Here is a 24,012-nt window from a genome sequence, read left to right as displayed (position 1 = left end):
TGCCTACTTTCCATCACTTTCTCAGGAAAATTCCTCTGACAGATTAAGCATGGGCGAAGTATTTGGATTTGCATAAAATCTTATAAAAACCTAATTCTTAAACCTGTAGTTCTATAGCTGTAGTTATAGAAATAAACTTAGTGACTATCCATGTACACTTCATTTTTAGTACAGACTATCCGAGCGTTAGTGGCCTTCAGCATCTCTTCATCTCAGGCAATGCTGGAGAGGAGTTGTTCATCACAGCGTCATAGGCTAAAAGTCATTAGAAACAAAATGCCGCAGACCAAGTTGCTCAAGAGTTACACTAGGAATCACTTCACTAGCGCTCTTTACCATCTGCCAAGAGAAAGGTGGGGATCAATCTCCATGTCTTCTCTCATGTGTATTAAAAAATGTTTAAGGTTCCACACATTATCATGTTCCATTAAAAATTCGATTAATCTAACCCAAATGCAAGAAACATCAAAAACCTAAAATAAATAGTGGCATGTGCCCCTTCCCGCCTCTATGCTTTCTTTCCAGAAAGTGACTCTGAAGTAGTCCCATCTAACAACAGAACACAGAAATTATTCAGTTGAGGAGAAGGGTTTTTTTTTTTAACAGTTGCATAGCTAAAGGTCCCTGGTGAGAAAGTTTTCTTAATCATTTTCCAATATAGAACAGAAAAACCGCAAAGGTGGTATTTCCAGAGGAGTATATTATTAGAAGGAATTGATATTTGAGGAGCTTTATTTTATTAAAAATGTGTGAGAACTCCTATGTGTCTAATTTTATATAAAGCTTAGTGAAAGGTTAGAAAATAGCTCCTATGTGCTGTTTATACGTTTGGATGGATGAAGGAGACTTCACATTTCACAGCTTCTTGTTTCTGACAAACTCCAGAGTTCCAGTGAATTATTTATGTGGCCACTTATCCTATAAAGATGGAACTGAGGGTACAAACTGAGTTCACAAATGCTACCAGAAAACCTTCCGGTGATAAGATGAAAATGGATCTTGGTCGCTGCTGATCTCAAACCTGGACTTGAATTTGTGGCCTGTGGATGAAAGGTTGTGTGTCTTACATTTTTCATCTCTAACTTCTGAAATTTTGCAGTTTATGAACAATTCATGAACCTCTCTTTATCTTCAGCAATTGCCTCATGAATCAAGACTTTAACTGGAAGAAGATAATCCAGGAAATAGTAAATTTCAATTCATTTTTATGAATCTAATATATATTCCGCATATGAGAGCAGAGATATGAATACATGAGCGATAAAGATACTAGAAAGAAATTACCTATTTCTAGAACTGTATTTTAATTCCCAAAGATGTGTAGTCAGAGATGGTGGCAGATCTGACTTTTTGCAGCTCTTGGATTTTCTGGGACTCTCTATCCTTAAAAGTAGAGTGAATACACCTCTGCAGGTTTTTTTTCCTGTGTTATTTCTTATTTATGATGGGCTGCTTTTTGGCTTGATTCTCTGTCTAAAGCAATATGAAGCCACAACTAAATGTTTTGGAAAATATTTTATTGTTTCCAGGGAATTTCTTTCTCTTAGCTAAACAATAGCTTCTCTGTTTTTGTTGTTGATAAAAGTGTTTTAAATCCTTTCTCTGCTGTGAGACGTAGAATCAAGTGTGATGTTAGGCAAGTGGTTGTCAATTACATTTGTCCACACTCCAGGGTTTGCTATCTTCAAATCTGGAGGAATGCCAAAACCATACTGCTAGGCTGAGGGGCAGGTGATAGTTTTAAAATCCAGTAATTCATGAACTACAAAGGCTAGCTAGACACTCATGTTTCGGAGTATTGAGAATCAGGTCGTTTTCACGGAAGATTTTTTCAAATTCTGTCTTTCGGTACGAGTATTTCAGTCCATACTTCAAATAAGAATTTTAAGTTTTGCATGTATGTAAATGCAGGTGTCAATCAATTAGCTCCCCAAATGTAGGGTGAAAAGCTAGAGGTGGTGATGAAAACATTGGCACATTCTGAAGGTGTCGTAGATGCCAATTTGTTCAGACAGCTCTAAAAAGAGTAAACTGTGTAATCTGCAAATATGGAAAATGTACTTCCAAACCTGTACAAATGATTCTATATTTAAAAGTTTATTAATTATGGCATAATCAAAGAAGCTACACTTGAGGAAACCATAGAAACTGTCAGTCCTTCAATCGCTCTGAATCCTGCTACGGCAATGCAAGAATTAAAGACAACATAATCACAGCACCAAATATCATAGAATCATCATAGAATGGTTTGGGCTGGAAGGAACCTTACAGATCACCTCATTCCAACCCCCTGCCCTGGCCAGGGACCCCTTCCACCAGCCCGGGGTGCTTAGAGCCCCGTCCAGCCTGGCTTTGAACCCTGCCAGGGAGGGGCAGCCACAGCTTCTCTGGACAACCTGTTCCAACGCCTCACCACCCTCGGAGGAAAGCATTTCTTCCTTGTATCTAATCTAAACCTACCCTCTTTCAGTTTAAAGCCTTTACTCCTTATATAGATATACCTGTATAGGTATATCTAATATACCCATCTAATATACCCTGAATATCTTCTGAAATTGCTTAACTGGACTCTCCAGTTCAGGTATTTTCCCCATGAATTATTACCTAAATATTCTGAAGATGAATATGCCCTCTAGTCTGTCAAGGTACCCATATTTGTGACAAGAACTATGAAGCCTTTCTGTAGCATCGGCAGTACTTACTTTGCTTAAAAAAGCAGAGTGTACTCTTTGGACCAGTAACAGCCTGGTCCATACAGGCCAGCACTGAATTCCTCAGTAGCCTGGCTGTGTGGTTACAGCTAAATAGTCTAGTAGCTCTTTTACAAAGAAAGTCGGGATCGTCATTCTCATTTTACAGGGAAGAAAACCTTTTGAGAGCTGACAAGAAGGGGGAAGTGGCTTTTGGTTTGTGGCAGTGGCAACCTCAGGAGTCAAACTGAGATGGAACTGGATTAAAATTTTCCAGAGTCCTGCTCTGGTTCCTTAAGTAGCAGGGCATGCCTCCTCCCTTGCAAATGTCTCAAACTTTAAGAAAATTGCTTAAATCATTGCTTTTAACAATTCTTTTCAACACCTCTGTAGCCCTGCCTAAATATAAATGGAAATGAGAAGAGAAAGGGGAGCCCAGAACCTGATAATGTTTAATCTGTGAACCAGTCCATCTATGTAGGATAACAAAAAGACAACATGCAAACCTGTAATTTTCCTACAAGAAAGGTCAGTTAAACCGGCTTGACCTTTTTTCCGCATATAAAGCAATACGCTATCAGCCCTATCTGAACAGGCTTCAATCCCAAAGCACTCTCAAAATAACTTGGAGATAAAGCAGAGATAAAAATCAGTAGATGCTGCTGAGTTGGGTGTGCAGTTGTTTCTTTGAGGTGTTTCTTCAAGAGAAATTTTACATATGCTAGAAGTCAAAGTCAGGGGAGAGAAAAATGGTATTTCAGAATAACAGCTCCCTGGAGAAAGGAAACGGATTAGCTTTTTATCACAGGCAAATAAGTTGGAAACGCTCTAATTTATAGATATTCAGATATAAGCACATGAAGCTACTGCTAGTAGGGCATTAAAAATAGAAGTATTATCCTTCTACTTAGAGATTCTACTAAAGTAACTATAAATTTCTAATTAAGTAGATGTTAAATCTGACAACATAGTGAATTTTATTCTTTGGGACTGAAATCTGAAACCTAAAGGTAATAGTGACATGAAAGTTTGGGTCAAGTATCCCAGAATTTTTTTTTTCTAAGTAGAACTATGTGAACAAAAAGGTAGTACCAGTAACGGAGCGCCAGTGGCTTAACGCTGCCTTCCGACATGGAGACAAAAGCGTTATAAACTATTCAGACTCCAGTATGTGATACATAGCAAAAAATCCTTTCTCTACAAAGCACAAGTGAATGACAATTTCCATCGAACCAAAACTCCAAAGCTATCATCATTGTCCTTATTTAACTCCACCCAACACATCATCCAGAAAACAACAAGCGCTCAAGACACTGTAAATTGTCAAGAATTAAAAAGCGCTTAAGAAATCTAAGGTTAAACTAAAAAACCAACCCATCAGCATGGCACAGGTACAGAATGGTACATCTTTTTTTCATGTTTTGTGTGTGAAAGTTGTTTTGTCTGTTTCCTGAAGTTTGCGTCCTGGGGCAGGATTTCTGTTTTGTTGTGAATTTCCAGAATCAAAGTACTGTCTTTCTCCACATCGTTCAAGGCTGACGTTGCTGATGATGTCTGAAGGGTTAACTGTCAATGGACTGTTATACATACCAATGCATAACTATTCTGAAGATGATTCATGAAGTGTTTATGGCACCAAAATTTGTACTATATCAGCAACCACCGCAAATGGATTGACTTGACTTTAAGCGTGCATATTTCACAGCAAATGGCTTATGTGTTCACTTACCGCTGGTAGTGAAATGAACAGCCCTGAAAATGAAGGAATACATTTGCAGCAGTCGTGGATGTGTAAGAGATGTTCTTTGCTGCAAATACACTATGAATTTTTAAAGTATTAAATATGTATGTACTATTTACATCATTCTTACAAATACATGGACTCTCTATGTTTTGAAGACTTCAAATAAATTTTTTACCACTTTTCTCTTGATTTTTTATTCTTTTGTTACATCATCTGCAGCATTTACTTAGTCTGCTGTTTGGAACAATTATTTTGTCCAAGAAATCATCATTTTTACCTCCAGTTAATGTTCCGCATACCATAGATGTGTTTTCTTTAGATCTATTTTCTATTTTTCATAGATCTATTTTATTTAATATCTTTTTTTTTTTTTAGAAGCAATTAAACTTTTTACCCCTTCTACTGCAGTAATCGTCACTTCTCTATTTACCCCATATAACTGCAGTATTGAACAACAAATTAGCTCTAAAGGCAAGACACCAGGCACTGAACCGAACGATGTTCCATCATCCCTACACGCCCATTTGATTCCGTATGTTACACGTGGGCTGGTGTTCTCGGTCTGAAATACAGTGTAGTAGTGTTGGGCAATTGTTAACCCAAGCTCTGCTGCGAGTTAACACCTCCCTGAACCAGCAGGCAATCTGCTGCAAGCTGCTCGTCTCTGCGTTTCAAATGCTACACAGAGGAAAAAGCCGATCTTGTTTCAGAAATCATACAGAGAAAAAAAGACTATCTTCTTGCCCCTGTGGCGTGCTCCTTGCTGCCAGCTCCCCCTGATCGTCAGGGTGCGCCTGCTCCACCTTGCACTCCACAAGCTCTCAGTTCTGCAGCGCGAGTCTTCTACTCAAAGATGTTCCATCTCTTCCAGAATTCAACAGCCAAGAGAACAAGAACAGCTTTTCTTTTGCTGGCCAGCTGTTTTCTTGCAAAAGGTGCAAACCCAGTTGTTTTTCACAAGAATCTATGAGCCTCTTGAGTAGAATAATCGCACACCAGTTTTACGTCCAATACTACCTGGAAAACACAACCAACAACAATTTGGAAATAAACTCCGAAGACATTTTACTTGAAAGGGAAGAATGTTTCAAATTTTATGAAAATCTGAAACAGGCTTTTATTCAGAGAAGAAATTTGTTAAAAAGATTCTAAGAATTAATCCCTGACTGGGAATTTGTTCAAAACATCATGTTTCAACAGAGCCTTTCACTACCTTCCATTTATTCTGTTCTCTTACTATTGATAATTTCCTTTAAATTGGAAAATGTCTCCTTCCAAAGCCAGCTTGTTTAAGTGCATGACTAGACAATTATATTTAAATTTGTGTATTTTCTTTGTAAACATTTCTTACAGAAATTACTGTGAATTGTGACTTCGTGCAATTATGACTTTAGGGTAGAATCGCTAACGTTTTTGATCAAATGCTTTAAATGTACTCTATATTACAAGGACAAATAAATAGCGAGATTCCTCTCTGAAGGCAATTACTGTCTAAGAGATACACAGGCAGGTACATTTGGATACTTCATGTTTAGGAAAAAATATTTTAATGTGTGGAGCTCTGGAACAGGACGTAGAGTATTTGGGTGCTGTTCCCTGCTCTGCCACTCACCCATGTAAGAAGGTTGTGCTCTCTCTGATGGCTTTTATTTCTCTGCCCATAATTTATTTATCCTACATTCTAATCAACGATTTCTTCCTGCAGCCACCTGCCAATCCCAAACTTTAACCTCAGCTGGGAGCCTTTATGCAATAATGATGGCAGACATTTGAGTATGGACTTCTTTTAAGAAAGATATGACTTGCAGTTCAAAGTTCTTCCATGTGAAGGGAACAAAGGGAAAACAGGTATGAAAAATAACCCAAGAGACACTTTTTAGCAGTATTTATACAAAAGGAGACTGTGTAGGTGTTGAGACCCCAGAAGAGCAGCTCTGATCTAGGCATTTAACACACACCTCTTTCTGCAATCAAGGACAGGTGGAACTAGCAAACACCTGGAAGTGATTTAGTTTCAAGCCTGTGAGTAGTAGGTCATGCTGCAGTGAGTGTTCACTTCTCAACAGGAATGCTCAAATGGTTCAAGGTAACTTTTTATTAATTACAGTTTGTGAGATTTCTGTGGTTTTTTAATGCAGGATTTTAGTCTAGCTTACATGTTTGCATGAGGTTCACCTCTTTATTACTTTAACACCTTGAAATAGTTTTAAAATCTTCATTCTTAATGCTGCCAGCTGGCTAGAGAAATATTGCCAGTGATCTATCACAGATAGGCGAGTGGATATTGAAAGACTACAGGTCAGATTTTAAAAGAAACTGAGATATCTAAAAATCTTTGCAAGTCTGATCCTTGGTGCCACCCTGAAAATCACATCTGTGGAGAAGAGAAAGGAATTACAGGCTGCGTCACCTGGGAAGGTGGTAGGTGGCTCTTGCTTGCTCGCTCTGTTTCATAAACCCAGGGCTGCATGGTCCTGTGCAAGGGTCTTTGAGCACGTGGGTTACAGGCTCTGATCTTACTCTGGATCAGTCAACAGCAAGCGCTGTGGGAGCTGGGATTGACCCTGAGGAATTTAACGGCAAAAATTCCAAAACTTCACCAGGGGAAAGCTTGGCTCATACTGCATGAGCACTTACCATCAAAGGGTAGGCATTTTTACATGAACGTTCATCTTCCGGGTATTTATCTGTTCACTCTTAATGAAAGTGCTGACGAAGTAGGAGGTATTTGGCTGTACGACAAACCTACCAGAGTAGTCAGTACTGTTTAATCAAAATGTTGAAAATTATTTTCTTACAAATACACAAACTTAAAAAGAGCCGAAGGCATTTTGCCAGCATTGTGTTTAGTTCGTACTCGCTAAACTTCTGCTAGTATCACTTTCTCATAGACCTATTAGTAAATACGGGTTTAGATACCTTCTACCGCAAAGAATAACCAAAGTTACCCCCCTGTAAAATCACATTGTAGTAGTTTAAAGAACTTTTGCAAAGTATTTTGACCTCCAGTTTACATTTGTTGGACACATAAGCCTCCCATACCCTTTTTTGTTTTGATTTTAGAATTGGAAGGCTGAAATAAGAAATACAGGAAACCCATGGAGTGGATTTAAAGATCCAGCCTGAGGGTCTTTAAATGAAGTTGATAGGGATCAGCCTACCTGGGTCGCAGAGCAGGGCATGCATTTTGAAAGAATCTGTTGTAATAACTTGATAATTTAAATTTTGATCCTGAAAATGAATATCTGATTAACTTTGTACATGTCAGTCATCTGACATTTAAACACCGTGGAGCTAAAGGTATCCAGCCATTCGGTTAACACTGCCTCATGTTTGATGAGGAATAATAAATTCTGAACTTACTGTTTGAAATGACCCAGCTCCATAAGCTGGTGTGACTTGGCAGAGGCACGTTCATGAGCCGTTGCACTGCGTTATGTCTTTGGGGGATCCCGGATCACACCTTGGGCCTTAAGACAGCAGAAGAAGTAGGCCAAGCCCCAAAGCCGTAAGTAGAGGCACTGGGATATAGATGTGTGCAGCTAAACTTGGGAATATTGTACCTGTATTTATTTTCTGCACAGGTGACAGAATTTATAGGGTGATTATTCATGTAAAGTACATTTACAATTTGAAGCTTGCTTCCTCATTATCTCATGTATTGTTACTGGTTTTCATTTTCTCTCTATACACCTAAGGCAGCTCCCTCCCTGCTCCTAAACCGTAGAGGGTAGCACGTCTGTCGCATCCTCATGGTACCCATTCGGGACTGATACAAGTTTACACATTGAATTAAATCTCAGTGGCATTAATTTACACTAACTGAAGGCTGAGCAGCACAACGATGTTTGATCATTACAAAATTCATACCTAATGTATTGGAAGGGACAAGGCAGCGTTCTGGCAGGTCTAGGTGTTGGGTTTTTTTTTTTTTTTTCAAACTTTCTCATAAATCGCTGCTGTCAGCCTGGTGTAGCGGCAGTTCATGGGTTTGGGGGTGCAGCGATGCTCTTCTCATCAGCTGAGCGTTGGACTCCTGCAAGGTTCGGTTTCCTTTGGGCGAGAGAGCGGGGAGGCAGCAGGCAGAGGCGTCGGGGCATGGCCAAGGGCATCGTTCTCCCCGGCCGCTTCCTCAGGGCCGCTCTGCGTGCCTGGGTCTCTGTGTGTGTCTGTCTGCCGCCAACCCCTGCCCGTCCCGCCGGGACAGCCGCCGGGGGCCACCGCTCCGCCGAGAGCGGAAAGTTGTGTCCGCTCCGCCGGCCACTCGCGGTCGTTCCGCCTCGGCCCCCCCGTTCCCCCCCGGGCTGGCCTCGCTGCGCGGCGGCGGGCGATGTCCCCGGGCGCCGCCGCGCGGCCGCCGATCCGGGGCGCGCCTGCCCTCCGCCGGGAGCCCCCCGCTCCCCCGCCCTGCGCCGCCGGGGGCTGCGCGCCGCCGCCCCGCCGCATTTCACCGCCGCCCCGCCGCATTTCGCCGCCGCTCCCGGGCGGCTGGGTGCCGCTGACCGCCGCCTCCCCCCTCCCGCGGCGCGCCGGCTCCCCCCGCCCCAGCCCGCCCCGCCGGACTTGAAGGTGACCTCCGCCCGCTCCGGAGCCACTTTCCGCGCCGGCGGGAGAGCGGCAGCGCCTCCGCCCCCGGGAGGGTCCCTGTCCGGCCGTGGCGGAGCGGAGCGGGAAGCCGCCCGCTCGCCCCCCCCCCCCCCTCCGCCGCGGCGGGGGCGGCCCCCGGGGTCTCGCCGCTGCTCGCGGGCGGGCCGGGCGCCCCGCTGCCGGTTGGCGGCCAGCCCCGGGGGGAGCCGGGCGGGGGGCGCGGCATGCGGCGGTGAGGGCGGCGGCGCTGCCCGCGGGGAAGGGGTTGCGGCGGCGGCGGGGAGCCGCGTCCCGGGGCCGCTCGCTCCGGCCGGGAGAGGCGCCGCGACCCTCCGCTCGGCTCTGCATGGTGAGTCCCGGGCGGGGCGGGCGGCGGGGGCTGGGGGGCGTCCCGACAGGTGCTCGGTGGCGGGGGCTGCCACCGGCCCGGCACCGCTCTGCTCCGCCCGGCCGCAAAGTTTCCGCGGGCGGAAGGTTGCGGGTCCGCGGCCGGGGGGGGCTCTCGGGGAGCAGGGGCTGCGGTGAGGGCGCGGGGCTGGCGGAGGCGGCTGGAGCGCCTGGCTGCGGGCGGCGGGGCCGGGCGTCCCCGCACCAGCTGGGCTTTGCTCCCGCGAAACGCCCGAGGAGGGTGCTGCGGCGACAGCGCGGGCACCGGAGGCGGCTCTCGGAAAAGAAAGAAGAAGGAGAAAAATGGCCAGTCGGGTTTCCGATGAGTTACTGGTTAAGAGAGGGCAGATACTGAGCTGCGGGGAAACTACTTGCCTGTAAGTCACTGGTATTCACTTCTCTCATCAGCGATTCTCTGTACCATTTTCTCCTGTACGCGTCCGTCAGGGAAAAAAGTGCCGGCGTTGCCCGTGTGCGTGCTCGCGGCGGGTGAAGCAGCGCCGGGTACGTTTGAAACGGGCAGGCAGCGCCGGGTGGGACTGCCGCTCTCGGCACGGACATGGTTTTACAGAGGCCCGCGTTCTGCGTTTCCAAAATTTGTAACGTGGCTGTTGGGGACCGTGCTGCCAACTTAACGCGGTTCACACAGATGGTGAAACGAACGCGGTCTGAAGTTTGAGTCTGGAGTGATTCACGTCAGTGAAGTGTGAAAGAGCTTGTCCAAATCTGCAGCTTTTGTTTGTCTGCTCTCTGAAATGCAAATGTGGCATAGTATGTTAGATTCTCAAGTTGTTTGGTGATGACTGTTATTTCACTTTAAATAAAATTTAGCTTATTCAAGACGAATTGGATTGTAAAATACAACAGACGCAGAAGATGGTGTCCCAAGAACATCAAGTCCCTTGCTTCCCTTCTTGCTCTAGACTTGATGGTACCTAAGAGAGGAAAGATACTGCAGGTTTCGTGTGTCATTAAGAAGTGTGAAACAGTTGTATGTGGTGCTAGTTGTCATTGCTGTAAAAGCGGAAACAGGATTTTGTCACTCGGTGGTGGAGGTTGATGATTGTGGATGTATTGCAGTCTAAAATGGAGTTAGTCCTTGTAATAAAATGATGGTTTATTAGAGACCAAATAGTCACAGCTGCTTGACAAAATATATGTTGGGAAGGGTGGGGGCTGCGTGTGTGAATTTTTAATGCCCATCTCAATAGATCGTTTAGTTTTGGGAAAGTATTTGGTGTCACATGCTCCAGTTATTTCGATTATAGTAACAATTTGGAATAGCTTAAACTGTGGTATTTTGAATTTATTTTAATTGTCTTTTACTTGAATGATTCTGAGTTACTGAGTTTTGGGAACCTACTTTTGTGTAGCGTTTCTGATTATAGCCCAAATCTACAATCTGTCTTGGGTAGCCAAGCCTTTGAAGCCTACGTAAGTTGCACTTGCAGTTTATTCTTCTAATAAATACATTAGACAAAGGACTAGGTATTTCCTGAAACGAAGTCTGTGTTTACGGTGTCAAGGCTGTATTTCTTTTTTTAGTTCGTACTTAACTGAGCATCAGTAATACAGCTGACAAACATCGTGAATATAATTCACAGTACGTTGATGATTTTTATAGTTCTTGTAATTGAAGTACTTGCTGTCCTTGAGGTGACGAGGATGCTTTTCTGGCTTGCGTGAAAGGGTATCGTTAAATGATAGAAGTACTGGCAGGAGTCAAGTGTCGAGGAAGAGAGCAGGATTGTTAATTCTTGGGTGCGTAATGTGATACATTTCCAGTATAGAATAGGAGTACACAGGTAGGATTGCAAGGTCCAGTTCTCAGCATTGTGAATGATTATGGTGATGCCTGTGCACTCTGCGCGTCTGTAATCCCTCACTGCCATGCACCGCTGCCTTGCTGCAAAGGAGGGAGCACGGTATGTCCTTAGGCCAGGGCTGCCGATACTGGTGGGTTTTGAAGTTTCTCGTGTCTTCCCAGGCTGCACTCCTACACAGAGCCCCTTTGAAGTCCAACATGGAACTGCAAGGCCGAAGGGTACTCAGCCACTCGTGTAGTCAGGTGGTCTGCCCAGGGCAGGATCAGCTCATACCTGCGTCAGCTCTCATGGACATTTGTGCACTTCTATTCCCCTGCTCCTCTTACTTTTCTTCCTGTTTTTGCTATTTTTTCCTTCATCTCATTTTTTTTTCTTCCTAGTATATGCTCTTATTTAATTATGTTCTGAAGAATCCTATCTCATTGCCTCCAAGCTGTCTCTCTGTCTGGTATGCCCAGTCAGTCTCTCTTCCAGTGTTTTTTATTGCTTTCCAGGGGACCTACTTCTTCTCTGCCAGCCCTACATACGTGCTGGCTTTACCAGGTTTTTGCCTAGTTTTTTTGAAGAATTTAATGGAAATAGTATCCTTGGTCTCGGGCAGGTAAACTTTATTTAAGAGCAGTAGAGCTGTTCAGTACTCACTTGCACTGGGGGAGGCTGAGCTAGTTGGAAATACAGGACAGAAGAGACCAGTGGCTGAGTTAAATAATTCATCATCACTGATTTATTGTGCTATAGGCTTGAAATGGCATTATCTGATTTTAAAATCTAATCATAAGCATTATATACAGTAAAGATAGTAATCGTAGTGCTGGCCACAAGCAGAAATATTATTGACAGTTGTGAAAGGCATGGCTACCTTAAGCATACAGGTGTCTGAAAGGTGTGTTGGTCTGAAAAAGACAAATCTTCCATAAGTAAGACTGATATCTAGTATTACAGCTTAAGAGAAATACAGCTGCCTAAAAATGTTTTCCTTTTAACTGTGTTTATGTTGTGCATCTGTGGGAACTCTCTGCTCGTTTCTTGGTTCTTGACTTCTTCCCATCTCATGTGGTAGACTAGGCATGCTGTTGTCTCACACGCCTTTGTAAAAGTAGCGTGTGAATAAAGCTGAAGGGTTAGGAAACAAGTGAATGGGCAAGGCTTAAAACAGTAGCAAAGAGAATATTAGGTGGCCTGACTGTTTGTGGTCTCCATTGTGAAATCGTTTAAATCTGTGGCAGAACTTCTGTTGACTTGATTCTGCCGAATTTGAGCTGTAAGATTTCCTGAGAGCAGAAAGCTCCCATCTCTGAGGATCTTTTCCCAAGTTGTTAATGAGAATAGTCTTATGTTTTATTGTTGCTCTTCATTTTTAATTCTTTGCTTTGTTGCACTTCTTTTTTATGAGTAGTTTAATTCTTTTAATTAAATAATTGAATTTTTCAGTGCCCTTATTTATTTTGCAGTGCAAATCCTTCTTGAAATTATAATGCCATCTCTGAAACTTTGTTGTGTATTCTTGAATGTTGTATTAGTAGATACTGTTTTTATCACCTATTCTGAATGTATGCTTCTATAAACAGGAAACTGTTTATGAAGTTCTTGATCAGTATTACACTTTCCCTTCATAACTCTATTATTTTATTAAAAGTCAATATGCCAAAAATTACAATTTACTGCAAATAAGATAATTTTATCTGTGTCCTTTAAGTTAATGCACTGAAAAAATCAATGTAAACAGAAAAGAAATTTTATCTAGCACAGGAAAACACTTTTGGGAGGCTGGGATTTACAGTGGCATATAACAACAGTACCGAAGCACGTGTAACATTCTGAAGAGCACGAAGATTCACAGTATGGATTACGATTAGCTATTGCACAGCATCAAATGCCAAAAGTATGCTTGTCGTACTTTGAAACACTAATTTTTGCCAAGTAGGTGTAGTTTAACGTCTCTACTGTTCTGCTCCAGATTTTGTACTTTGGAGAGAGCCTTTCCAGAAGGCTCTTTTTAATGAGTATTCAGAAATTCGTGATCGTTTCTGAGGTGTATTAGGAGATACCGACTATCTGACTCTTTTCAAGGGGAAAGGAACAGTTAGGTATTTTGCAAGTACGTGTCTTTCAGGAATTTAGAAGTTACTTGAAGTGTCTGTAATTTAAGACAGGTACACAAATGTGAAGCTCTGTGACAGTTTTCTTAAAGCCATTTAAAAACCCCAGAACATTTTGCAGCTTCGGATGCGGTTCTAAAATCTCATATTTCCGAACAGCAAGATGTTACTGCAGCTAATGTCCTGAAAGGAGCGAGGTAAATACACAAGTCTGGATTGACAGATGTCTTAGTGCCTACCTATGCAATTCAGCACCTTAAAATTAAGATAGCTGCGTGAGCTGGGAAACACTATGCCACGAACGGGGAGTGTCTGTCAGCAGGAGACTGGCTGCAGTCATTCAGGGAGATTTCATAAAAATGACCGAGCAAACTCATATCCATTAAAATAATTGCCACTCTGCTTCAGATAGAAAGGCGTAAGGGAATATTGTTACAGCAGGGTGAGCTGAAAGTCTTGGAGTGTGTTAAAGGGCAAGCATGCAAAAGTAAATAACTTTGAAGATAAATGGCATAATGATGACTGTAGGGCCAGATGTGGCTGATTGTGACCAGCGTTACAAACACTATAAAAATACACAGATTTTCTCGGTTTGTGACACACTTGGTTTCAGCCCTGCAGTGTACAGCCCCTGAGCAAGAAAGTTGAGGATACAGAAATGAGAGGTTATGAGTTCCAAAAACAGGAATTACAAGGAAACAGTCTAGAATGTGTTTCAAGCAATTGCTATTTCTTAAGGTTCGTGTCGTTAACCGAATAGCAGCGAGGGCTGAAGTTAGTGAATCTCAGGTTTCTGCTGTGTTTTGTAGTTCATTCATCTTGAGTCTGTCACGGTGCTAGTTGTGATTCAAACTTTGGCTTTACTTTTGGGCATTTATTAATCACTTCTCTCTTGAATTTCTTAGATTCTAATAGAGTATGAATACATGCTGACTTAATTTTCTTGGGGAGGACACTCATAGGATCTTGCTCATCTGATTGCTGGATCCAAAGGTTTTCTAGAGATTTTACTGTCTTTGGGTTCAGGCTCTGTACTGGATGTGAGCAAATATTGTGTGATCAGAACGATAGGAAGCCAGCCTGAAAATACATATTTTTTCCTGAGAAATTCAGGAGATGCAAAGTTGATGTATAAGATTTCAACTCTAAATGCACAGTTTCGAAGGTGTATGTGAAAATGTGGGTAGGTAATTTAGGAGAAGGTTTAATTGAGGAAGTGTACTATTTCAGACCAAAGTATTCTAATAGTTAAAGCAGTTGTAGAGAAGGTGGAGGAGCACCTGTGTTCAGGTGGAAGAAAGTCCACTTGTGTTGGACAGCTGTACTGGAGTTAACAATAACAGGACAGAAGTGTTACTGTGATACAATAAACACCATCATCACATGAGATAATGCAGTAGGAAGTTTATACGTACTGCCCTGGGGGAAAAGCCCAATGCAGTTGCAGTTGGTTACCTTGAACCTAGGCTGCTCTGTAGTCTGTCTTTTGGGCGTTTTATGGCTTTTGTATCTTTCAAACACCTGAAGCTTATACAGGAGAAAACACACACAGAAAAAAGTTACCTATGTAGTAACACTGTTGTCTTACAAAAACTGACCGTCTGTTGTGGAGTTTCTTATTTCGGCAGCAAAATGAGTGTTAAGCTTTTGACAACCTCGAACAGAGCGAGAGTACTGGATTTCAAAATAAAATGTTGTGTTATTGTCATGTTGTCTTGAAAAAACGTATCTTTTATATGTCCACTGCATAAAGACAGTAGTCTTTCACAAGAATAGTTTGTCTGATAAATAGGCATTACTCTTCCTCTGGATAGCCAGTTCCTGAGTTTCTGCTTTTATCTTTTAAATTTGTCATTTAGTTAAATAGGTCTTAGATGTCTGATTTTTTTTCCACCATATGTTGTAGAAGACTGACATTTTATAGTTTGGGAAGAGAGAAATAGACAGTGTTGAATGGCACACATCCAGGAAAAAGGCTTAATAGTCTTTGTCAGAGCCAATGTTGATATCTTTGTCTACCCTGGCAAAATAATCCACTTTTCTCACAAATATTGTTTTTTTCGTATAGTAGTAGCCCAAACATGTAGATTTCTTTCTTGGAAGCTAATTAAACATATGGCATAATAATCATTGTAGGTAGCAAACTAAATACTTAGGATAAAACTCTTAGCAATTTTTCCTAAATTAAGGATTTTCAATATTATGCAGATATTTTGTTGAGCAAATGAATTTGATAGTAAAGGAAGATCCTGTAAACAGTCCTTATATGAAAATAATGAATGTAGTATTAAACACTGGTTTCAGAATAATACTCCATCTTCAAATTTGTGTAGTTCTGTAACACTTTGCCTTGGGATGCAGCATAGTCTATGCATTCCTTCACCACAGAGCTTACAGGCTTGCTTCTTTGGTGGGAAAGGATCTTGAAGCATCAGTTTCGAGTCCTGCTACTGGGTGGCCGCCTTTGATCAGTGTCACAGGAAATAATCTGATGAAATACTAGCTTGTGTTACAATGAAACTCTGCAGTGAAGCTCTAGCATTGAAAAAAAAAAATCCTCACTTCACTACGGACAGTCCACTCTGTATGTGAGTGGTTACTTAAACGTCCTTTCCTTCAACGTCGAAGATGAGCTACCTAAAGTATCGTCTACCACATGGCGATACCCATTTGAAGTCTTCAACAATATAAATGCTAAGGAAGTCCCAGAGTGCAGTTTGAATTGAGCCACATAGAGTGACCCAGCAGGGAGATTAATGGATTGAGCTATCCTCCTGATCTTTCCGTGGGATTAGACCCCCTTTTCCCACTCCTTAATTTAGGACACTCCTCAAATGGTTCTGTCACTTCATGATGACCTCTTCTCTGTTGCCATCGTGATAATAGGGTAGTCTGTAGCTGCCTCCACAGGAGAGCGATTTGGTTTCCCCTGGTCGTTACGAGTATTGAACTCTTGCCAAATACCAAAATTGTTCATATTGCATGTTTTACACACTTACTTCATTATGAATGTTCCCCAACTTAACAACAGATTATTTCATTGTTACTGTTTTCTGGTCCCTGATACCAAACCAGGAGTTTTTGATTTATGTTTTATTTTGTTGTTTCTGTTTTAGAATGTTGCTTTCATTTTGATTCAGTACTGCTTCTCTGGCTGTAAGTGATTATTAAGGATCTTCTGCCATTCTGGGAAAAATCAGCCATAAAGCCCAGTTGTCAGATGGAGCAGGTGAGGGGCTTACCTAGTAGCCTAGTGCACAGAGCACGTGGGTACAAGACACAAATAGATCCTTTTGCTTGGTGTAAGCCTTATTCTAAAATCTTGTGTTCTTCGATACTGAAGCCATCTTGTGCTCCTCCCACTGTAAAATGCCTTCAAATCAGTTGGTGTGGTGGTTTAACCCAGCAGCTGGCAACTAGGATCAGACAGCCGCTTGCTCACCCCTCCCTTTCTTCCCCAGTGGGATGGGGAGGAGAAATGCACAGAAGGGGAAAGTTGGGGGTTGAGATAAAGGCAGTTTAATAAGATGATAAAGATAATGATACTATTACTACTACTATTAATAATAGTAATGAATATGCAAAACTAACTAGCTACAATACAGTTTTCTCACCACTGATGACCAATTTGTAGTCACTCCCCAAGCAGTGATCGCAGAACCTCAAACTTGCAGATTTTTGCAAATTTCTTAAAACTCCCCAAAAAGACCGAACTCCCAGAAAAGTTTGAATTCCTGAACAAGAGGGGATTCGAACTCATGGTAAAAAGAACAGCAGCAAGATTCCTGCCCCCCAGGCAACCCCCATTCATAAACTGGGCATGCCATCGATGGTAGGGAACATTTCCATTGGCCAGCCTGGCGATCTGCCAGGCTGTGCTCCCTCCCAGCTCCTGCACACCTGCTCGTCAGCTGACCACGAGAAACTGGAAAGAGTCCTTGATTTCATAGCAACAACTGAAGCTGTCAGTGTATTACCAACATTCTTCTCATACTCAATCCAGAACACAGCAGCTACTGGGAGGAGAATTGGCTCTGGCCCGGCCAAAGCTGGGACAGTCGATTATGGTGCCGATACGATCTTTATCCTCGCTCTGGTAACTGTCATAGCCGCTAAACCACCTGATTAATCAGTACCTGTTGGGATGTACTGGTTCACATGGACAGAATGATGCAGTCAAGTAGACTGGCCCTTTTAATCACTTTGAGCGTAGTTTTGTTTTCAGCAATTGCCATTTCACTGCAGCAAAGTATGTAATCAACTTTTGGTGATAAAGCGTCTTGTTTTCCTTTCCATGTGGTTAGCCTAAGGTTTTCCCGTTTCCATTGACTCAGCCCTCACGGCTATATTCTTGCCCCTGAAGGATCTCAAACTTCTGTTTCATTGTAGCCAGAGAACCACCTTTCTTAAAATACGGATTTTTATTAGAACGTGAGTGGATTTTAAAAAGGACTGGAGAATTGCTTGAAATCTCATTATGTACAATCTTGTCTATGTAGGAAACTGAATATCTTAATGTATTCTAAATATGAAGGTGCTGTTTTGATGTATGCAAATGTTTGTCACAAGAAACTTCTGGTACTGTGGTACAAAGAGTTCTGCAGGATTGTAGGGGTCTTTTGGAGACAGCTGATAAGGATGGTGAGGTCATGATGCCATCTCTGAGTACTAGGTAAATCCCTGTCTTTAATTGTTTGTGTTTTAAAATTGTTTTAAATTACTTCTTTTCATTAAAGTGATCAAATTTAGGAAGATACAATTTCCTCATAAATTTTATATGAAGCATGTAGCTTAGCAATAATAGGTTATACAGGGCAAGATAATAAAATCATACAATAAAATAAAAACAAATAATTAGACATAAGTGAGTTGTAAAAATCTCTTAGTATAATAAGAGATGTCCATCTTTTTTGTTACAGGAGCCCACAGTGTTGTTCCAGTTTCTTTAAAAATCAGATATTCGTTGCTTTTTCACTTTTAAGTGTTATATCCTTACGCTAAGAGCTCTCTTACTACGTTCAGTTATGCTGCTGCTGTGGATGCATGTCAGTTTTGTGTTTGGGGATTTTTGTGTGGTTGAATGAAATAGTCATGGGGCATGAATATCAGTGTTGCTTTATAAGCATCTTAAAACAGATGCAATTCTTAATAAATATGTCTAACAGTCAATATAATGCTTCTTCATGTTAAAGCTGTGCAAGCAGGCAAAATAGAGGAGAACCAGGAGGTTTCCTGTGATGTTAAAGGTAACAGACTTTTTTCTGCTTTCCGTATTTGCACTACAAAGTAGTAGACTGAAATGTCAATCCAAATTTCTAAGGTAAGTATATTCTAATAGATAGTAAACTTTACAGTAGTGAAAGTTGTTTCCGTGCTGAAGCCATTAAGTATTTTGTCACTGATTGTATGAGAAGCACAAAGGTTGAACACTGATTTCTAATGTGGAAAAATCTACTTTTTTTAAAAAAAGTTTTCTCACATGAGAATATCTTCAGAGTTGCTCAAGAGTTTGTTCAAATACAAATTAGACTGAAATATTGATTACTTTAGTCCTCAAAATAATTTTGTTATGAACTTTCATGGTACAGGATCATATTGTTCACAAGAAAATAATACATGCAAGTAGAAACTGAAAGAGAGGTGATAAACTCTTCCTTTCTACTTATTTCTAACTTTGTTTGCCAAAATCAAAGTATTTAATACCTGTAGTTGTCTGTGCTTTGCTGTTAGGGGTTACACTTTGCCTATAAATGAATGCTTTTTCAATTGCAGAAATGGATACATCGTTATTAGTTGACATAAATTTTAGGTGGTACATTTGCTTCTTTTGTCCTGTAAATGTGTTTAAATCGAGCACTGCAGCTGTCATATTAGTGGATTGTAGTGTTGTTGTCTTTTAAGAAGCATATCTGTAGCTAATGTGTGTTCTGCATTGCCATAAAAAAAAATCATAGAATCATAGAACCGATTGGGCTGGAAGGGACCTTACAGATCACCTTGTTCCACCCCCTTGCCCTGGCCAGGGACCCCTTCCACTAGCCCAGGGTGCTCAGAGCCCCGTCCAGGTTGGCCTTGAACCCTGCCAGGGAAGGGGCAGCCCCAGCTTCTCTGGGCAGCCTGGGCCAGGGCCTCACCACCCTCATAGTGAAACATTTCTTTCTTACATCTAATGTAAATCTACCCTTTTTTAGCTTGAAGCCATTACCTCTTGTCCTATCACTCCATGCCCTTGTCAAAAGTCCCTCTGCAGCTCCCTTGCAGGCCTCTTCAGGTACCGGAAGGCTGCTGGCTTACGACTTGCTGACTTATGTTGTACTAACACCTCATACTGCATTTGCTGTTTATTTTGCTCTTTAAGATGCTGCATAGTTTGGTCTTAAGTTTTGTCTTCTCTGAAGGTCATCAAAGTAACTCTAAAGAGTTACAGACCTTCTCTCATTTAAATCAGTAGGAAATAGTACTGATCGCAACAGGGAGGAGGAACACTGTTGGTGGTGTTTAATCTTGTGTCATTTGGCCTCCTCTTGTTACCTCCCTGGTTGGTTTTACCAGTACACTTCAGAGTAGTTCACAGTGGAGCTTGAACCATTGAGGATCGTTGCACTTGGAGTCCTCTGAGTTGCTAAGAGAAAGCTGGTCTAATTGTGTGTTTGTTTTGTGCCTCGGGCCTGGCATTTGTGCAGTGACTGTGGTGGTAGCATGTGCTGGGTCAGTGGGCGAAAACAGTGATCCTGTAGACAGAGACTGGCTTTGGGGATCTCCAAAGGATGTGCTTTTTCTCTCGCTCTGCTTAAAGGCTGGCTGTTGTCATCTGTGGCTTTTAAGAATAGGGAATCACACTTTAAAGAGTAGGAGGATTTTAGGGTAATACCATATTCCGCTTTCTTTTCTTTTTTTTTTCCCTTTTTAATAATTTGCTCTACTGATGTTTAATATATTAGAAATTTAAATAATTTAATAAAACTGTCTCAAATGAGGAAATTGAAAGGGAATTCCAGATGAATGTTGCAGCGCAGTACTATTGCAGCTTGACATTTCAGTATGGGTGGTCCTTCCTGGCACGATGCTGAAAGAGTGAGAAATGCCTCCTCTTGGGGCTGTGGAAGCGTGCGCACCTGTGACAGATGGACAGGCTGATGACAAGAGAAGCGTGACTGCTGTCACGAGATGACCTGTGCGTTTCTTCCGTTAACTGAGCATGTGCTTTGGCCAGTGTCTACTCCAGAGTATGTGAGTTGGGTTCGTGTGAAATTGCTTACGAATTACTTGCTCTTGTGCTGATGCTGCGTGTGGTGCCTAAACGCTTACAGCTGTGCTGTTGGGCCGCTCTGCGTGTCAGTGGTAGTCAGCTCCGTTCCCTGGCGAGCTCTTGGGAAGCGATCAGGGAGCGCTTGATTTTTACATCGCTTGTGGTTGTTTTGCTTAGGAAGTTAGTGTGTACTGTCGTCTTCCTCCGAGTAGGTTATGTGAAGCATTGCTTTATGGCCGAGACAACTGTGAGCCAGACGAGCTGGTGGTGCTGCTTCTTCTTGTCAGAACTACGCATTTATCTAGTTTTCGAACAGGCTGTAAGGTTTTTAGTTAAACATTTGCAAGGGAGAGAGCTGTATATTTTTTCATGTTTAAAAACTACTGTCACTTATTGTGGTATGTCTAGCCTAAGAAATACAGATGCTGGTTAGTGCATTCACTAAAAATACACATAAGTAATGAATTGGGAAGGTGAATTTGGTGTTTTCATTTATCCTTTCACATCTGTGAAATGCATGTAGCTGATGAGCTGGTAAAAGGAATTGACCTTGCAGCTGATAGTTGGTTTGGAAATACAGAATTATTAAGGAAGGTATTTATGATTTCCACTGAGCGCAGCATGGCAATTGTTCATATTTAATGGTTTATATCATTGTTTCTAATACTAAATTTATGCCTCAGTGTCTGTGTGCAACACATCTGAGTTGCTGACACTATAAGCTATAATTTTGAATTCCTTCTATTTTGTGTTTAAATTATCAACCATAACTTTGTTTTGTAGCACACACGAGGGAGGAAATGTTTAGCTATGATTCCAACAGCAAGCATTAAATGAATATATTGTACGCTTTTCAAATAATAAATTTAGAAGTGCCTGAAGATTTGCAGAATATTCCATATTCACAATGATGTTGAGTTACAGCTGCTTTAGGAATGATATGCATTCACTAGAATTTCTGACTTTTGCGTGCTGTAGATTTGAAAGCTGTTAAGTCTTCTGGACTAGATTCTGGTTATCAAAATACCTGTGTTGCTTGTGTTGGATGATAAGAGGTAATGGATCTTCTGCAGCTAGTTTAGGTACCAGTTTCAATATGTGCTTTGCTAGATGACTGGTGTGTCGTCTTTAAATGTATCCTTTTGCTATGGCACTAATACAAATAAGATCTTTTCTTGTAATGTGCTAACAGTTGCTGTGAAACAATACATACCGTTATGAGCCTTGCCTGAGTAGTGACAGGTATAGTTACATCTTTGGATAGTAAATTGGAAATACTAGTCTTTTGTTGGCGAAGAAATTAGGGAAATAATTATTTGAATGTAAATTGTCTGCCTTATCACTGAGCATTTTTATACAAATTAAGGGAAAATAATTTCCTGTGATACTTTAGCAATAAAATATAGAAGAGAAGTATATTCGTGTAGACTTGTAGCCACAGAATGTCATGCGCAGTTGAACATTTGGAAGTATAAATACTATTTTAATTTGTCATATTTGGCTGTGGACAATGTTAATTTGTTATGCATCCCCATTAGATACGAAAAAAATGTGGAGGGCATTGAAGCATAATCTGTGGAGCAATGCGTTTGTAGAATGCCAGCAGATGTCAGTATGTTCTTGTCATATGGCCCTTTTGTTTTTAAACAATCATTTTCCGTGAATTAAAGAATATGGGAGGAAGTAAGAAGTGTTGTAACAGTATCTTAATGCAGGTGTGTTTAATTCAAATATTTTATTGAAAAGGATTTTTTTTTTCCTTTCTGTTTTCTAGACCTGGGCTGGCACAGCATCCATGTGCACGCAAGCTTTCACTGTGTGTAACTACTCTGACTGCCGGAAGAACATTGTTTAAAATGCTTTGCTAAATGGAGATGTGTTATAGATAGTATAGCGCCTTGGTTTCTAACGGGAATTTATTTTTTTTCTCTGTAGAACCTCTTCTGTATAGATTTCCTTCTTACATTTAGAGGCATTTTGAAAATGCTGGTGCACTTCCTTCTGTTTGCCATGCTAGTGAGTGAGTTTGAACTCTGATGTGTTTAATCAAATCTGTCTCTCTAATTTGGAGATTATTTTGTCGCTGTTTATGCATGGTAAATGAAAACGGATGAGCTGTTTCTCGTCTTCCTTGTATTTCGAAAATCACTACCATTGTGACATTGTGGAGAAGCCTTTCCTTTCTCCTCTGAAAGTGCGGACCGATGCCATGTAGTAGGAAAGGATATAGAACTCATAGTCTGGAGTACTCACCATATAGAGCTGACCTCAGTTTTTAGAACGGTGACTTAAACATCATGGGAAGTTGCCAGATTGCGCTTCTAGGGCGGTGGGCAGATGGTGGTTTATAAGGTATGGATAAACAGATGGAACCTGTAGCCCACGTGAAGGCAGTTGCAGCCTACTGCCAGGTAGTCCAGACCGAGTCCTTCCCTGAGGTTCTGTTCCACCGGTAGCACAGAGACGATATTAAAACTCCCGTTGAAGTTCTTGGTTTTGTCTTCTCCCTCTGTTTGTCAGTACTGTCTCTTTAAGGAGAGATGTTCTGCACCTCAAAGAAGATAGCTCTGTTTCTCCTAACATGAAACTTCAGTCTCAATCTGGTAATTTTGACCATTGTCCGTCTTAGCCAGCACCACCAACACCAGAAGGGTAAACCCCATAATTTTCAGTTTTGGATACCTGAAGCGCTTGGTGCCTCAGTGTGTTAAGTGTTGAAAGAAGTAGTAAGAAATCCTGTCTGAAGGCAAAAGGCCTTTGACTTACGCTTCTGTTAGGGAGCTAGTGTAGATTTTGGCCTCGTGGGTGCTTTTTTTGTAAACTCACAGTTATAGAATATTGCAGCTGTCACTTCAGTCTTTTTAATTACCTTTCCAAGCAGAAATTTGTTTTACTTTTTTTCTTTCTTCAAGCCTTTTTTCAAGCTCTGTCATCTTAAAGAGTTTGTTTTACATGGAAGGCCTATTTATTGTGACGTATTCCTTGTTTCTTCTCATCTCAGACTGTTTGTGTGATTTTCAGATCATGCAAATGAGAATCAAGGCGGGCAAAACAGATAGAAAGATACTTACCTCTGGAGTAAGAAAAACCACATACAGCATTACTGAGGTTGTCATTCTGGAAATAAAGCTATTCTATTTTCAAAGCGTGGTTTTACTGCATTTGCCCTTCACCCTTCATGCTATTTCTAGACATGCTGATAAACACCTAAAATCCTGTTAAATATCATACTTAAATTAGTTCTAAGTAACTTTTTTGTGTGACATACTAATATAATTAAATTCAGGATTTGATTTGCTTGCCTGGAGCTGAATGGAAGAAATTAGAAAATTATCATTCTCTTTTCATTTTAGTGTAGGGAGAAAAAAAGGGAAAACGTAGATCTTTGAAGGTCTGCATGTGTAAAGTTTGAAAATTTATTATCTTCTCT

The 24,012-nt window shown here is 41.5% G+C and overlaps 1 protein-coding gene across 22 annotated transcripts in view; it reads left to right on the top strand.

Annotated features, from left to right (window-relative positions):
* The window catches only part of RBFOX1 (RNA binding fox-1 homolog 1), a 1,166,109-nt gene that overhangs the window by 238,855 nt on the left and 903,242 nt on the right, over positions 1 to 24,012 (top strand). The window contains exon 1 of one of the 22 annotated variants that reach the window (XM_075435936.1): positions 9,271 to 9,370. The exons of 19 other annotated variants lie outside the window; for them this stretch is intronic. In XM_075435936.1, the coding sequence (XP_075292051.1) occupies positions 9,368 to 9,370 (3 nt within the window). In that variant the 5' untranslated portion in view covers positions 9,271 to 9,367. Of the gene's footprint in view, positions 1 to 9,270; positions 9,371 to 9,652; positions 9,786 to 24,012 lie in introns of those variants that run through there. 2 more of the 22 variants (XM_075435959.1, XM_075435941.1) reach the window with 2 other exon arrangements.

The sequence above is a fragment of the Opisthocomus hoazin genome, chromosome 15 (genome assembly GCF_030867145.1).
Source record: "Opisthocomus hoazin isolate bOpiHoa1 chromosome 15, bOpiHoa1.hap1, whole genome shotgun sequence".
Lineage (NCBI taxonomy): Eukaryota > Metazoa > Chordata > Aves > Opisthocomiformes > Opisthocomidae > Opisthocomus > Opisthocomus hoazin.
The sequence above is the reverse complement of the archived record's forward strand: the minus strand, read 5'-3'. Positions and strand labels throughout refer to the sequence as shown.